This window comes from Notechis scutatus, chromosome 4 (genome assembly GCF_049901735.1).
Source record: "Notechis scutatus isolate UNSWTSFEM ecotype Mainland chromosome 4, rNotScu1.2, whole genome shotgun sequence".
NCBI lineage: Eukaryota > Metazoa > Chordata > Lepidosauria > Squamata > Elapidae > Notechis > Notechis scutatus.
In genome coordinates this window covers 90025909-90043960 of record NC_142012.1, presented here as the reverse complement: position 1 = coordinate 90043960, position 18052 = coordinate 90025909, and the positions used below count along the sequence as shown (strand labels likewise).

Genomic DNA, 18052 nt, shown 5'->3' with positions numbered 1-18052 from the left:
AAAATAAATAAAATAAAATAAAAAATAAAAAATTGATGGCTAGGGAATTTTGGGAGTTGAAGTCCACAAGTCTTAAAAGATGTTTGGAGACACCTCAGCCGCTGCCCCAAGGGAGGTTTCTCCCGGGGCGCCTCTGCGGCGTTTCCCGGGGCCCCTCTTGGCCTCAACCTTGATTCGAAACCGTCCCGGGGGACGCCGAGCCTGAAAAAAACCCAAGATTGGTCTCAGCCTTGTGGCATGAATCCGCGCTCCCACTAGGCCGCCGAAAGGGCGGCCGGTGTTGCCGCGCGGCTCCGCCCGACTGCAAAGAGGGAAGCGAGGCCGGGCCGAGGCGGCGTAGAAGGCGGCCGGTGGGAGGGGTTTTGCGAGGGCCGGCGGCGGCGCCGGCGGTGGCGTTGCTCGGCAAAAGCCCCGACCACGAGCCGGACGGATGAGTTTGATGGGGAGACGCCTAGAAGCGGCGAGAGTAAGTGGCTTCTCCGGCTCGCTTTTGCGCGGCCCTGCCGAGGCTTTGTTCGCCTTCGCGCTCGGCTGTCGCTCGTTCTCTTCCTTCTTTCTTTCTTTCCTTCCTCCTCCGCTTGCGGCGGCTCTTCGCTTTTTTTCTACCTTCCTTTGAAGGATCGGGGCTTTTTTTTTTTTTTTTTTAACGCGCGTCTTTCTTGCACGTCTGAACTCCGGTTGGCCGGCTCTGTCCCGACGAACGCTACGAATCCCCCCGAGTTGTTTTTGTTTTTGTTTTTTCCCTATAGCTAAATCGCTTGGGAAGGCTGTCTACCCTCCTTTACAGCGGGTAGAAAACCTTTCCTAAGCGAATCGTTTGCCCGCCGATCGTATGGCAGAATAAAGAGAGATTTCCGGGCTGGATGTTCCGAGGTTTCACATTCTGTTACTTTGTTCAAACGTGCAAGGAAGTGTGGCCGGCGGGGTGTGTGTGTGCGCGCGCGGGCGGGCCTCGTGCGCGCGCTTAGACCAAAACAACTTTTGAACGGCTTAGCCAAAGTCTTCAGCGTTCAGTCAGCTTCGGAGCGGCTGGCATCTCTGAGGGATGATCTCTTCCAGGGTTCGACTCAGAAGCCGACCCAGGAGGATACAGCCGTGGGGTTTGGGGTTTGGGTTGGCCCAGCCCTCCCCCATAAGGAGGTCCCTGAGGGTGTTGGCTATACGGGGTCGTCCTCGACTTACAACACTTTTGTTTAGTGACCATTTTGAACCTGGGAGGACAACTGAAAGCAGTGGCTCATGATCGTTTCCGCATCCCCATGATCGTGGGATGCTTGACAGCTGGTTCATATTTATGACCTTGTCAGTGTGGGGGGGGGGTCATGTGATCCCCTTTTGCGACCTTCTGACAAGCAAAGTCAACGGGGAAGCCGGATTTCACTTAATGACGGCGTCACTAACTTAACAACTGCATGATTCATTTAAGAACTGGGGCAAGAAAAGTCGTAAAAATGGGGCAAAGCTCGCTTCACAAATTTCTCACTTAGTAACGTAAATGTTGGGCTCATTGTGGTCGTAAGTTGAGGATTACCTGTAGCCCCTATTATCCCCACCTCCAAATGGGAGGGCAGCTAGAGAAAAGGGCTGTAAGAGATAATTATTCTTTTTTTTCTATTTATTTATTTTACACATCTCTATTTACATTGTTAACAGAATTGTGTCATTGATATTACATATATTTACATTTATGTCTATACATTAATCCTTATTCCTATGTTATATACACTTATACTATCTATCCCATACAGCATAATAATCTGATTCCTCCTTGCCTGTTAGTTTTATTGTAAGTTTGTCCATCTCGGCACAATCTAATACTGAGATAATTATTAAAATAACTGGGCTGTTGTGATTTAGAGCAGTTTTTCTCAACCTGGACAACTTTAAAATGTGTGAACTTTTAAGTAAAGTTGCCAAGGATGAAAAAAAAAACCTGATCAAGAGTATTTGAATCCCGAGACATCTATTGGGCTGGAGTCCTTTCTCCTTTTTATGCAGCCTTCTGTATGTAATCCTCAGCTTACAACCATTCATTTAGTGTCCGTTTGAAGTTACAGTGCCACTGGAAAAAGTGACAACTGGTCCTTGAACTTAAAGACTGTTGCAGCATCAAAATTTGGGTGTTTGGCCACTGGCATGTACAGTATGGATGTGGTGGTGCTGTGGCCCTCCAAAATGCATTGTATATAGTCATTTAAGAGCCATGGGTGGCACAGTGGTTAGAATGCAGGATTGCAAACTGACTCTGCCAACTGCCAGCAGTTCGATCCTGACCAGCCCAAGGTTGACTCAGCCTTCCATCCTTCCAATGTCGGTAAAATGAAGACCCAGATTGTTGGGGGCAAAAGGCCAACTCTGTGAACCGCTTAGAGAGGGCTGTAAAGCACTGTGAAGCGGTATATAAGTCCAAGCGCTGTTGCTGTTATGACGGTTACAGCATCCTGGGCTGATGTGATCACCATTTGCAACCTTCCCAGCCAGCTTCCAACACGCAAAGTTTAACTTAATGACCATATGAGTTGTTAACAACTGCATTGATTCGCTTAACAACTGTGGCAAAAAGGTCATAAAGCCAGGCACAGCTGACTTAACATCCACCTTGCCTAGCAGCATAAGATGTGGCCCAAATTGTGGTCGTAAATCAAGGACTACCTATAATCCCTCCAGAGGGGTTTTCATTATACACCAGACTCCTTTGTCCTGCTTTCTTTTAAAACCGAGCAAGTAACAATTTAGAGGTTTTCCCTCACCCCCCCAAGTAAATGAATAGCAAACTCAACGCATGCCCTCAAACTCTCTCAATAAAGCCATATGACAAAATAGAGACAGAAGACAGATTTCTTACTGGTACCAGTAAGTCCCAGTGTGCCTGCAGATACTGCCTGAGCACTCATTAGACTGTTCCACTGGAGTTTTTAGATATGTTTAGATTAGTTAAAATGTTTAGAAAGGGGCAGAGTGCGAGCCCAGAGTACCTTCTATTTCTGATTACAGTTATGGGCGCCAAATCAACTATAAGCATCTTGAAACAAAAAATAAAAATGGGATTTCTTTGGCCCATTTTCCCAGAAAAAGGTGAAAAGGGTGAGGGGTTATAAGGAACATCCATACTGGCAGAAGATCTCCAGTTGAGTCTAAAAAAAAAATCAAGATCAATACAGAATGATCCGTGTGTGTGTGTGTGTGTATGTATGTATATGTATATGTATATATGTGTGTGTGTGTGTGTGTGTGTGTATATATATATATATATATATATATATATGTATGTATGTATGTATGTATGTATGTATGTATATGTTTTCTTAAGTTTTCGCGGGTACTTACATGTATGGTATTCAGCTTTGTTCGGGTATTTTCCCACGTCATTAGAGTTGTGCTTTTAAAGTTGTAGCAACGTTTCGGCAGAATCTCATCTGCCATCATCAGGCTTCTGTATTGTGTTTGTCTGTCTGACTTTAAAAACACAACTATAATGAGGAAAGTCTGACTCACAGACGAACACAATACAGAAGCCTGATGATGGCAGATGAGATTCTGCCAAAACGTTGCTACAACTTTAAAAGCACATCTACAATGACGTGGGAAGCTCCCGAACAAAGCTGAATGCCATATATATATACATATATACATACATATACATATACATACACATACACACACACAAACACACACACACACACACACACACACACACACACATATATATATAAGTGTATAAGTGGCACATCAAAAATGTGTCTGGTCACCAAGACCTGGTCAGTATCTTGGTTTTTTTTGCCCCACCACTCCCTAGTCTCCTGATCACCAGCTTGCCTTCTGCCTTATATACCAACTATAGCAACCATTTTGTGAACAAGCAGTCAAACTGTCCTATTCCAGCCATTTTCTCTAAGTGTCCACTCAGGAAAGTTGATTATGGCAAATTATCTCTGTCTCTATCTCTCTCTGTAGATATAGATATAGTTACAAACACATACACACATACACACACACACACACACACACAGAGCAAAGAAACTGGGCAAAGCTGGTGCTGGATTACAAATTAGTGCACAATGCCTAACAGTTTTTCAGTCCAGTTCCAGGATCTTCTGGAAATACATCAAGAATGTTTAACCTGTCGCTGCAACACTTAACGATATCTAGATGAGATTTGGTTTCTCAATAGACCCAAGGATAGAGTTACCAGTTCTGCAAAGCAGAACTATGAATCACCAGTAGATGGCAGGAAAGAGTAAATGTTCTGTATCTTTGCTGCCATCTAGCAGTTCTCTGGAGTGCTGCAGTCTGTTTCTGGTAACTTGTTAAGGAGCCCACATCCTTTCATGGAGAAGTTCTCAGCCTCAGTCTCTGGTGTCTTCAGATAGGGCATGGGTAAACTCTCTCCATCCTAAAGGGAGCAAAAGTAATCACTGAGAACGCTGGGCTGAAGAAGCCAATGTCTGACTTGGTACAAAATATTCGATATCAGCTCAAATAATATTTATATTCTTTCCCTAAGGCAAACTAGTGTTTCCATTGTCATATTTCATAAGATGAGAACTGAATTAAGATTGCAGGAGCTAGAAGAAATCCCCATTGTACATTTCTATCAATCAATTCGTTTATTACAGTCTTAGACCAGAGACCAGAACAAATAAAAATGCTCAGTAAGTATACAATTAAACATTCTAGTATAAAATAATAAATAACAATATAAAATCTATAATAAAATCCAACCTGTCAATTATGCATGGTCTAACTGTACTAAAATTACAGTCCATAAACTGTGAGGCCCATTGTAGGTTCAATGCTAAAAGGGAACAGACTAAGCAGTGCAAAGCGTTTGCCACATTTGTTATATAACATAATATGGTGGAGAAGACACGTCTTTGCGACGAATCCCCAGTGGTGCTGTGCAGAATCTGCCACCTGAGCTGTAGTTATGGACTGTTCATCCTTAAGCAGCCACTGGAGATAGGTAGTATCGGAACGGCCAGGATAGCTAGCAGTTATTGGCAGAATGTGTTTTTTCCCCTAATCTCTGTGTAAAAGGAACATCTAAGGAGTATGTGGCCCACATTTTCCACTTCTCCTGAGCTGCAGGCACAGAGCCTTTCCGTCTTTCTACCTGAACGAAAGCTCTAACTTAATTTGTAGCTTTTTGTTGGTGCAAAGAATCGAACCATGCAATAATTCTGATGGTGAGGGCTTGCCTTAGTCATTCTAAAAGTCATTGGGTAACAACGTTTTTGTGATTAATGTATTATCATAATGATATTTATTTTCTTCCTAAAAAGTGTCTCTTGATTTGGAAGACAGTGAACATGACTTCCAGCCCAGCACAAGCTCTTTGTACAAGTCAAAGAATCCGACGATCCAAGTAGAGAAACCACTCCATGAGGAACCGGGAGAGAACCAGTATGTTTTCAGCAAGCCCAAAGACCATTGGAATGCCACCTATATTATTTTCTTCCTCCTTGGGACCAACTCTCTCTTGCCCTTAAACTTTATCATCACTGCAAAGCACTACTGGATGTACAAGCTCCAGAACTGCTCAGAAAACATTTCTCCCGAAGACCAGGGATCCTCCGATATCCGTGTAAGTACGACATTTTTGTGATTTAAGTTAATTTTGCTCACATAAAATCAGGACACAGACAACACCTTCTAAGACTAACAAGTTTGATTAAAAGGCATGAAGTTTTATTAAATTTGTTAATCTGAAAATGTGCTACTGGACTCCTCTTGATTTGTGATTGCTGTAGACGAATCAATTTCTCCTATAGGGTATAGAAAGAAATCATTGACTGGCCTCAGGTGGGTTGTCAAAGATATATGTGATTCCTGTCACTAAATAATTGGGTGTTTTCATTTGGAGAAAAGTAAAAGAAGGATGATAAAGCAGGTCAGGTCAGGTGATGGTCTTCTGATTTTTTGGGAAAGACAACTTCCGCACCTCTTTCCCAACAACCACACTCGTGGGACTGATGAGAGGTGATGTCCAATGTGGTTGGTAAATAGCAGAGTTCCTACTCCTATGCCGTCTGTATTATTAGAATTTATAGAAAATATACATTGGGTGGAGAAATTGAGAGAGGACAGGTTTTTCTTCCCAGTCTCTGGATTTTTCTTCCACCATGGGGAATAGAATTTGGAATTAGGTGGATTCTTTGTTTTATGCAGTGAAATCGACTTGCAGAAGATTGTAGATCTAGATCAGATTCTAGATTGGGCATCCAACCTTGGAAACTTTAAGGCCCGTGGACTTCAATTCCTAGAATTCCCCAGCTAGCTGTGCTAGCTGAGGAATTCTGGGAGCTGAAGTCCACAAGTCTTAAAGTTGTCAAGGTTGAACACCCTTGGTCTAGATACGTGAAAAATTGGCTTTGTCACACAAAACTTTTTCCACATGATCCTTCATGTTCTCTCCCTCTCTCTCCCTCCCTCCCTCTCTCTCTCTCTTTCCCTCTCTCCCCCCCCTCTCTCTCCCTTCCCCTCCTCTGTGTGTGTGTATGTAGTTTCCTGCAAAAGAAAGTTGAGGCAAAAAGCACATTTCTATTCCAGTATTGTAAAAGGGAGAAATTTTTCAGTATCAGTAATGCCTTTTCAAGACTGGGAATTTTTCAACGATTTGATTTAAACATCTAAATTAATTCCCCAAAATTGGCATCTGCAAAACATGTTTAAAAGCCTGTAGCATAATGTTCAGACACCCTTTTGTTGTTGTTGTTGTTGTTGTTTCTATCTAGGATGCAAAGATGGGGATATAAAGCTCCGTTTTTTTTCTACATTAATCCAAATCCTGACCCCCTCAAGCTACAGCTTTGTTTTAACTATGTGTTTGTCTAGTCTCATCGGCTGCATTAGGTTTATAGGTAGCCCTTGACTTACAACCATTCGTGTAGTGATCATTTGAAGTTGCAATGTGCTGAAAAAAAGTGACATGGACTGTTTTTCACACTTGTAACCATTGCAGCATCCTCACGGTTACGTGATAAAAATTCAGACCAGAGGTGGTGTTCAGCAGGTTCTGACCAGTCCTGGAGAACTGATAGCAGAAATTTTGAGTAGTTTGGAGAACCGGCAAATCCCATCTCTGACTGTCCCTGCCTCCATCTATTCTCTGCCTCCCGAGTCCCAGCTGATCGGCTGGGTTTTCTTTTGTTGCATTAACAGAGGGATAAAATCAAGATCAAGTGAGGTACTAATATCACTCTATAAAGCCTTAGTAAGACCACACCTAGAGTACTGCATCCAGTTTTGGTCACCACATTATAAAAAAGATGTTGAGACTCTAGAAAAAGTACAGAGAAGAGCAACCAGGATGATGATGAGGGGACTGGAGGCTAAAACATACAATGAACGGTTGTAGGAACTGGGCTTGACTTGTCTAGTGAAGAGAAGGACCAGGTGAGACATGATAGCAGTGTTCCAAAATTTGAGGGGCTGCCACAGAGAGGAAGGGGTCAAGCTGTTTCCCAAAGCACCCGAAGGCCAGACAAGGAATAATGGATGGAAACTGACCAAGGAGAGATTCAACCTGGAAATAAGGAGAAACTTTCTGACAGTGAGAACAATCAACCCATGGAACAGAAGTTGCCCTCGGAAGTTGTGGGAGCGCCATCACTTGAGACTTTCAAGAAGAGATTGGACTGCCATTTGTCAGAAATGGTGTAGGGTCTCCCGCTTGGGTGGAGGGTTGGACTAGATGACCTACAAGGTCCCTTCCAACTCTGATTATCTGTTATCTGTTGCCCTGTGCAGGAGAACGGAGCTGGAAAGCAGGTTAGTGGGGTGAGGAGGGAATGGAGATCTTGCAGTGTCCTTCCCCTGCTAGGCCAGGAACTGACTTATATTTATGACGGTTGCAGTGTCCTGGGATCACGAGATCCCCTTTTGCGACCTTCTGACAAACAATGTCAATGGGGAGGTCGGATTCACTTAACAACCGTGTTACTAATTTGACAACCGCAGTGACTCTCTTAACAACTGTGGCAAGAAAAGTTGTAAAGGGAGCAAAACTCACTTAACAAATGCCTCACTTAACAACAGAAATGTTGGGCTCAATTGAGTGGTTGTATAAGTTGAGGGTTACCTGTATTGCTGACACTTAAGGGTTACTTTTAATGAAAAGAGCATGAAGCAAATTTGAGGTCTACCTTTTATAGTGAAAGGATCTCACTGCTCATCCCAACTCCTGAAAGATTTTGCTGATGTTTAGAAGAGGTAAGGGTGTGTGTGTGTGTGTGTGTGTGTGTGTACAAAGAGAGAGAGTTGGTTGAATGCTATTGCTTTACAAATAAATACATCCTTTGGCTTTTTAAAATGTCTGCATAAGCATTTGAAATTCCTTCACTGCCCGGCATAGGAGTTCTAATTCATAGAGAAGAAATCAATATATGAGAGGGTACAAATTGCCAGCCTTGAGATAAAAGAGTTTCTGAGCCTGATAAATGTTTATAGCTTTTGCAGTTGCCCTGACCGTCGTCTGTTAAGCTCACAGACTTAAAAAAGAGACTTTGGTATAATATATGGACCGTCACAATTTTCCAGCTACATAATTGTAACTGCTATTTAAATCAGGGGCTCCAATCGAATAAGAGAGCAATGCAGACCACAGGTTTGGATCTGACGTGCAAAGATGGAGACATAATTCTCACGGTCGGTTTTGGGGATGCAGTTTTTAGTCATCACGTGTAGACCTCATGGCCATGACAAGTTCAAGAAGCAGATTTGGGAGGCTTGAATCACTATCAGGCATACAAGGCTGACCTGGGCCCAGTATTTATTGGCCTTCCAGCTCGGCTGAATAGCAGAATTAGAGAAGAGGCAGTGTAGATGCCTTTGGAAATGGTGGTAGAGATATCAACTTTTCTAGCCAAGCAGAAAGTCAAATCATAGTTTCCATATAGTCAGATCTTCTAGTTATTTGGAATATATACTGTATTCAACTCCAGTCTTAATCAGAGCTCCAGTATTGAAGGAGGATATGTTAGCCCTTTGGCATTGTTCTAGACTAGATTCCCACTTCCAACAGCTATGAGATTCTCAACAGGAGCTTCAGTAAGAAGGTGAATTTGATGCAGAAAATAGGGAGGAAGTGAAGAACTACGCGTGTCTACTTCTAGCTATTCTGTTCCAATACAAATCAAAATTTCCAGAGGCTGACTGACTACATTTAAAAATGCAGAATCAAGATCCTGGAAGATACAATAGTACTAGGTCTAGAGCAGAGGTGTCAAACACAAAGCCCGCGGGACAGATCCGGCCCGCAACGTGATCGGATCCAGCCCACGGGGCCGTCCTGGAAAATGTAAGGGGACGCTGCATCGCTTTGGCACAGTTTACGAAGTGAAGAGGAAACATCGAGCCAGTGTGGCTTTGGGCGAGTCTACCCACAAGAGGAAACATGCCAGCAGTTTGGGAAGTGGAGTCAAGCTGGCCAGGCCCACCCAGTCAACCACACACACACACACACACACACACACTCACACGGTCAAACCACAGCCCTAATTCGGCCCTCGATGAAATTGAGTTTGACACGCCTTGTCTAGAGCAAGGATGCCCAACCCGTGAATTTGGAATGGTACCCGTGAGTACCAGCAAAGCAATCTGAGAATGCACAAAACTTTGTTTGCACATGTGCAGGATTAGACTGCACACACAAAACCACCCCCTCCCCCCACCTCTGCCACCACTGCTGGTCCATGGAATAAAAAAGATTGGAGGCCATTGGTCTAGACCAGGGGTGTCCAACCTTGGTAACGTTAAGCCTGGAGGACTTCAACTCCCAGAATTCCCCAGCCAGCAAAGCTGGCTGGGGAATTCTGGGAGTTGAAGTCCTCCAGGCTTAACGTTACCAAGGTTGGACACCCCTGGTCTAGAAGATCCTTCATGTGTAACTTTTTGCTCCTGCAAAGAAGAGCAAGTGGATGAGATATCTGCCTTCCTAAAAGTTTTAACATTTTGCCAGCTTTCTGCTTTTATTGATGAAGCTGTCAGTTTAATCACATGCCTCTCTTCCTCAATTTTCTTAAGAGTGACCTAATTTTCAGATTGAGAAACATCTGCCTTCTGCATACAGGCAATCCTCCACTTACAACCACAATTGAGCCTGTCTCATTGCTAAGAGAGACAGCTGTTAAGTGAGTTTTGCCCTGGGGTAAGATTCTACCGGTTTGGACTGGTTCTATAGAACCGATTGTTATGATTCTGCGTAGTTCGGAGAACCAGCAAATCGTGCCCATAGCTGTACCCGTCCCTCTCCGCCTGCCCCTCCTCTCCTCTCCCAGTCACTCCTTATCACACACGCGCGACATCGCGTACACGCCCGACATCGCTGACTGTGTTCTTCCCCGCCCAGTCACTCCTTAAAGTATTTCTTTTTTTTTTCCCCTCCCAACGATCAGCTTTTCTGATGATCAGCTGTGCTGGGATCCCCCTCGCTGTCTTACTGCTTCACCCAGGAGGCTTCCCTGAGGCCCAGGAGACTAAAAGGGGGGGCGGAAGGGGGTCGTACCCCCCCTGCGCTCCGTTTTTTGCCTTCCTGGGCCCCAGGGAAGCATTCTGGGAGTAAAAATGCTGCCCCCAGAACGCTTCCCTAAGGCCCAGGTGGTAGAGAAAAATGGGGGGGAAAGAAAAAGAAGCCACACCCACCCAGTCACATGATCACACCCATCCTAGCCACACCCACAGGACCAGTTGTTAAAAAAAATTGAATGCCACCCCAGTTTTGCCCCGTTTTACGGCCTTTCTTGCCACAGTTGTTAAAGTGAAATAGCTGCAGTTGTTAAGCTCGTCCCACAGTTGCAAAGTGAATCTGGCTTCCCCATTGACTTTCTTTGTCAGAAGGTCGCGAAAGGGGCTCTCATGACCCCGGGAAGCCATCATAAATGTGAACCAGTTGCTAAGCGTCCAAAAGTTGACGACATGATCATAGGGATGTTGCAACCACAAGGATATCGTAAAAACTATCATAAGTCACTTTTTTTTCAGTGCTGTTGCAACTTTGATCACTAAATGAATGGTTGTGAATCAAGGACTAAATATATTGGCAAACAAGCACTGTTTTCTACTCTCTTGCCAGAGATGAAACTTCTCTGGTTATTTTTAAGAACGTTTCTTTCTATCCAATAGGCCAGAGGTCTCCAAACTTGGCAACTTGAAGACTTGTGGACTTCAACTCCGAGAATTCTCTAGCCAGCTATGAATTCTGGGAGTTGAAGTCCACAAGTCTTAAAGTTGCCAAGTTTGGGGACCCCCTGCTATAGGCTGTGTGATGACCTGGGGCGTGGCACAAAAGCAACAAAGTCACAAAAATAGGTAAAGTCCCTTTAATACCTCCAACTTGGCCCCCAATGTCCAGTTAACATCACTGGAGAAAAAACGCTCCCAAGAACAGTTTTTAAGGGGAAGAAATTCAGTCCGAACCCGAAGTACATATAAATTATAAATAAAAACCAACACAAACCATGCTGCAGCAATTAACGAGACAGGGCAGGATAAGGAATTGCGGACTTCAAAAGATAATGAAACACACACGTTGGGAGAACCCAGATAAGACTTGACAAACAAAATTCACGCATTGCTTCTGTTAAGTTTGGAGAATAATGGAGACCAGACATCTGATCAGTGACTTCAACTCTTTAATAACAGTAGATAGAACAGAACAGAGCAACCCTATGGGCAGCAGTAACCCTTTTATAGGGTTAGCTGCTGCCTTATTAACCAATGAAAATGTGCAACAAGTTCAAACTACTAACCAATAAGAATAGTCCCAAAAGTGGCCAATCAGGGACTAGTTCTGGCCCAATCCCAAGTTGTTGTATAAGGACCAATCAAGTGTACAGGTTTTCAACCCCTAATTTGCATTTAGGTTATTCACTTTTATTGATTCACAACACCCCTCCCCCTTGGGTTCCGTTTGAGGGGAGCTGTAATAAAATCCTCAAGATAGGCAGGCCGTTTGGTCTGCCTGGATGATTTCGAGCTCCACCGGGTTTTGTCTAATGTCCGGTTCCGGTGGAGCGTTTGGATGACCTTTGTTAAATTCTATTTCGCTGCACGGCGATTCTGTGCTGTATTCACTGTGGCTGTCTCTGCTACTCCGTGTTTCTTCGGGGTTTTGCAGTTCATTTTCCCCCGTATTAAAGTTCCCTGAAAACGTCAACTCCCTCCCCGCTTCACGTTCCGGTGCTTCGCTGGGCTGTAGGGCTCCCGTTGACCTGCTATTAGTTGTATCAAAGTCAATTCCTCGATACTTCCTCCCCTTGAGTTGGTGAACCGGGAAGTCATGGCCGCTGGGTGGTAATCTCGATCGGAGCTGGTCTATGTGGCGTTTCCACACCCTCCCATCGTCTGTTAGCAGGCGGTAAGATCTAGGCCCGTGAGGTGGGTAACGGTTGCGGGTATCCATAACGGGTCGCCGGAAAAGTTTTTGGCAAAGATTAAATCGCCTACCTTAAATTCCCAGCATGTGCTGCTGGAGCCGAAAGGTTTTTCCGGTGCGAAAGCGGGGTGGAGCCGGTCAAGGTGCGATCGTATTTTCCGCCCCATAAGAAGTTCAGCGGGTGTTTTGTTGGTCACGCTGTGGGGCGTGATGTGCTGCAACAAGAGAATTCGATTGATTTTCTCGTCGATGTTGCCAAATTCCATTTTGTGAAGGGTTTTTTTTACAAATTGTACCATGTGTTCTGCACGTCCATTCGCCGCAGGGTGCGCGGGCGAGGTTAGCGCATGGCGGATGCCCCGATCAGCAAGATATTGTTCAAAGGGCAATGCAGTGAACTGTGGGCCGTTGTCCGAGACCAACACGTCCGGAAACCCGTGTGTGGCAAATAGTCTGTTTAATTTATTAATGACTGAGTCTGTTGTAGTTGTGTGCATTCGATGAATCTCGAGCCAGTTAGAATAGGTGTCGACAGTAATCAGGAAAGTGTGACCTTTGGTAGGCCCCGCAAAGTCAATATGAATACGGGACCACGGTCCCCTCGGCATTTCCCATTCGGTTGGGCTTGCTTTAGGTGGGGTGTTGCTGACGTCCTGGCACCGTTGGCACGTAGCGACCCAGGCCTCGATTCTTTTGTCGATTCCCGGCCATCAAGCATAGCTGCGGGCGAGTGATTTCATCCGCACAATACCCGGATGTCCCTCATGCAATACCGCCAAAACAGTCTGTTGCAATTTGCCAGGGATTACGACTCGATCGCCCCACAAGATACAGCCTTTTTGGGAAAACAGCTCGGTTTGGCGGGCTTTGAAAGGCGCCCATTCAGGTGCTATTTGGTCCGTCGGCCACCCCCGTTCAACCCAGTGTAGTATGTGTTGTAGAACTGGGTCACGTTTCGTTTCAAAAGCAATGTCTCTAGCCGTCAATGGTGGTGCATGTAGAGCTTCAATCTGTAGTGTTGAGAGGGTTGGGGCTGGATCCACAACAGCGTCTGGAAGCGGTGTTCTTCTCAATGCATCGGCGTGGAGAATCGATTTCCCCGGGCGGTGTTGCAAAGTGTAGTTGTAGGCCGCCAGGAATTCAGACCAACGGGTCATTCTGGGGGACAATATATACGGGGTTGGTTTATTACCCGCAATGATCCCCAGTAGCGGTTTATGATCAGTGATTATTGTAAACGCACGGCCATAAACATATTCATGAAATCTTTTAACTGCAGCAACAATGGCTAAAGCTTCTTTGTCCAGCTGACTATAATTTCGTTCAGCTTTAGCTAAGGTTCGCAAAAAAAACGCGATGGGGGCCTCCGCTCCGTTTGGTAACACGTGGGCCAGAATTGCCCCAACCCCAAAAGGTGATGCATCACACGTGATAGTGAGCGGCAGAGTCTCGTTGTACTGCATAAGTACTGAATCAGAAGTTAGCAATTTCTTTACTTGTTGGAAAGCATGTTGTTCCCGTTGCCCCCAAACCCACGTTGCTTTTTTGTCTAATAGTCTATGCAATGGTTCAGCTACTGTTGCTTTGTGGGGTAAAAACACATTATAGAAATTGATAAGTCCAAGGAACGCCTGTAGGTCTGCCTTGTTCCTTGGAGTGGGTGCCTTTTTAATTGCTCGTAATTTGTCTTCAGTGGGATGAATTCCTTGGCTGTCCAGGAGATATCCCAAAAATTCTACTTTTTCAGTACATAACTGGCATTTATCCTTTTTTACTCTGAGGCCTGCATTTTGGAATCTTCGTAAAACCTCTCTGAGTCGTTTTTCTAGGATGTCCTTGTTAGGTGCGGCGATGAGTACATCGTCGAAATAGGGGACAACGCCTTTTATCCCTTGTAACAACCTTTCCATTAAACTCTGGAAGATTCCCGGGGCGACGCTTACCCCGAATTGGAGCCGGTTACATTTAAATGCGCCCCTATGTGTTACGATCGTTTGCGCCTCGGCTGTGGTTGGGTCTACAGGCAATTGTTGATACACCTGGGCTAGATCTAGTTTGGCGAAAACTTTCCCGCCGCCCAGGGAATGGAGTAAATGTTGCACTACCGGTACTGGATAAGCACTTTGCTGCAGTGCGTGGTTTAATGTGGCCCGGTAGTCTCCGCAAATTCTTAGGGACCCATCAGGCTTGATAGGTGTCACTATCGGGGTTTCCCAACGGGCGTGGTCGGTGGGTTCCAGTACGCCCTGCGCTATTAGTTTATCGAGTTGTTCGTCGATTTTAGGCTTCAAGGCGAACGGCACCCGACGCAGGTTAAGGCGGATGGGTGCTATCTCAGGGTTCAAGTTAAACGAGATTGGGGTCCCCTTATACTTGCCTAGTCCGTTCGCAAAAACGTCTTGGAATTCTTGCACGAGTGCTTCCTCCCAATCGACGCTCTCGGCCTTGTGGACTCTGGCTACAGTGATCCCGAGCGGCCTGAACCATTGAAGGCCTAGAAGACTAGGCCTGTCTCGATCCACGACCGTTAGTGGTAGTGCGACGGTGCGGTCTTTGAATGAGACCTGGAATTTGCGGGACCCGACAACGGGAATTCTGTTACCCTGATAGTCTTTGAGTATAACCCTTTGAGGGTTAAGGTCTTGGCGGCGGATCGTGGGAATGAGTTGTTGGAGCGTTTTCCACGATACCATCGAGAGGGAAGACCCCGAGTCTACCTCCATCACGCAAGGTTTGTTTTCGATGGCGACCTTTACTCGGATTTTCCCGGCATCAAGGGATGTAGCGTGGCCTATGGTGATTGTTTGATGGGTCTCTTCCCGCCGGGTTTCTTCACGCCTGGTGGAAGTGGTAGACGGTTTGTTTCTGTAGGAGTGGTTTAATTTTTCTCGGTGTGTGCCGAAGAATCCTGAAGATTGGCATTCGGCCTTTCGGGGTTTGGAGTTTTGTTTGCTTCTGCAAACCTTTGCGATGTGACCTCGTCTCCCGCAAATTCGGCAGAGTGCGTCGAGGAATTTGCAGCCGGATCATGGGTGATTGGCTCCACAGCCAGCACACGGTCGCAATGAGTGTTGTGTGGACTGGTCTTTCTCCGTTCGAAGTCGGTTGACCTCTTCTTCATCGCTGTTGGACGGGGACTCTAGGTCTTCGTGGTGCGTTGATACCAGGTGTCTCTCCGAGCGAGGCGAGGTATCAGTGGCGAGTTTACGTAGCGGTGCGTTGGTGCGGCGCATTCGGGCTGCCGACTTCTTGGTCGCCTCTGCTGCCGAGGCTTCCTTAAGGGCATCGGTGAGACTGATGTCCCCCTTAGCCATAATTTTACTCTGGATTGTGCCGTCTTCTAGGCCCAGAACCAAACGGTCCCGGAGAGCTTCTTCTAAGTCTGCGAATCCGCAGAGGCCTCCAAGGTTTCGGAGGTCCGCGATATAATCAGCAAGGCTTTCACCTTTCTGTTGGTCCCTCCGGTAATATTCGTGTCTTCGGACTAAGGTTGGCACGATGGGCGCGTAGTGAGCCCGTAGTAAAGGCTCGAGGACGTCCCAGTCCATCTCTTTTACCTCTGCTGGCTTGGCAAGTGACTTTGCCATTTTAAACACGGTAGGGCCGCAGTGGGTTAGAAATATAGCTCTTTTTTTCCCGGCTGTTGCATTTTTCAAATTGTTGGTCTCCAGAAACATCTGGAACCTATCCATGTACGACTCCCAGTCTTCAGTTTCTGGGTCGAATGGAGCCGGTGGTACGACACCGCTGGCCATGTTGCCATTGATGGTGCGCGTTCAACCACGTGCTCTGTTAGTTGCTCTGTAGGTTAGTCAGCTCTTCGGTCTCCGAATCCCATCCTCGTCGCCAGTGTTAAGTTTGGAGAATAATGGAGACCAGACATCTGACCAGTGACTTCAACTCTTTAATAACAGTAGATAGAACAGAACAGAGCAACCCTATGGGCAGCAGTAACCCTTTTATAGGGTTAGCTGCTGCCTTATTAACCAATGAAAATGTGCAACAAGTTCAAACTACTAACCAATAAGAATAGTCCCAAAAGTGGCCAATCAGGGACTAGTTCTGGCCCAATCCCAAGTTGTTGTATAAGGACCAATCAAGTGTACAGGTTTTCAACCCCTAATTTGCATTTAGGTTATTCACTTTTATTGATTCACAACAGCTTCCATCAAGGTGCTGTGTGCAAATGCACCTTTTTAAATCCTGTTTTCCCAGCTGCGGCTAATGAAGGGAATCCGGGGCCCTTTTCTCCCCCATAACTAGTGGTGGGATTCAGCCAGTTCCCACCAGTTCGGGAGAACCCGTTGTTAAATTTTCTGATCAATTTGGTGAACTGGTTGTTGGAAGGAATCATTAGGACAGAGAACCGGTTGTTAAATTATTTGAATCCCACCACTGCCCATAACATACGTAACTCACGGACCCACACTCACACTCCCTGTCAGCTGTTCAACCTCCCCCTCGGAATAAGATTCCAACAGGGGCACGACAGGGTGATTGGAGCAATACTAAAAAGACTTTAGCAAGAATGCATGCCTTTGAAATTGTAAGAGAGCAATTTAAAAACTTTCCAAATTACACCTTGAAGGCTTTCCTACAATGAAAGATTTCCTCCAATTTCCAGAAGTTAGGCTCAGCCACAGAAAAAAAAAGGCCCTCTTCTTAGTTCCAGCTAGAATTATCTCAACTCTAGCTTCTTCCAATTGTGATCTAGACATGCAGGCAAGTTGATCCACAACGGCAAGAGCCTTCAAGTATCAGCTGGTTCTGTTTCTAAACTGTGTAGGGTTTTAAAGTCAACTGCAGTTATGGAGTAATGTCCTTCCTGTTAATAGCCTTGGAGCCAGCCTTTTCATCCAATTTTTAGTTCTGGAGACTGTATTGAGGTGTTGTGTATCTAGCCACTGCCCTGCTACTCCTTGGTGGTCTTTTTATGTTCTAAACACACAGGATTATTCTGGTGCTGCTTTTTGCTGAGATTTCTTTGCAGTGCAGTGTAGTAGTCCACCCCAGACAACATGTACCTAAAGCATAAGTCTCCTTGACAAATCTGAGTTGTTTAGGCTTGGCATAGCAGCCTAAGCAGAATAAAGATATTCTTGGGCAAGGGTCTTCAAACTTGACAGCTTTAAGACTTGTGGGCTTCAACTTCCATAATTCCTCCTCCAGTCATGTTAGCTCGGGAATTCTGGGAGTTGAAGTCCACAAGTCTTAAACTTGCCAAACCCCTTGCTCTTGGGGTTTAGTAAAATCTGGGCCTTCAAGCTTAAAAAAATGAACCTGTTTTCTCAAGAGGAGTGCTACTATTCAACATAGCTGAACTCCAATTCCCAAGTCAATTCTGTTGGTCAAACAATTCTTTTCAGAAGTTAACTGACTAGCTAACAGATCTCTGTTAAATGTTTAAAGACCTCTATCACCTGCTTGGAATGAGATGCAAAGAAAAGAGAAAGTACAGTTTTGTCTATTTATTATTGACAGAAGGCTCCAGGGGATTTATGTAACTGTTAAATAGCATTGGAGGAATAGTGTAGAACCGTATGAAATGCTATAAGCTAGCAGCCAGAAGGTCAATAGAAGAGTCTCAGTGTTGACTGATTCTTTGTCATTATTATGGTTCCTCTCATCGCCGAAGATGTTCAGACTGGATTTGGCATTTTTGTCCACCTATCAAATCCT

General features: G+C 45.3%; 1 protein-coding gene across 1 annotated transcript in view; it reads left to right on the top strand.

The window, feature by feature from the left end:
• The first annotated feature begins 327 nt into the window (after nucleotides 1–327).
• Nucleotides 328–18052, top strand: part of SLC29A3 (solute carrier family 29 member 3) — a 58232-nt gene continuing 40507 nt past the window's right edge. The window contains exons 1-2 of the mRNA XM_026672838.2: nucleotides 328–466; nucleotides 5283–5584. Of these exons, the coding sequence (XP_026528623.1) occupies nucleotide 466; nucleotides 5283–5584 (303 nt within the window). The 5' untranslated portion in view covers nucleotides 328–465. The remainder of the gene's footprint in view (nucleotides 467–5282; nucleotides 5585–18052) is intronic.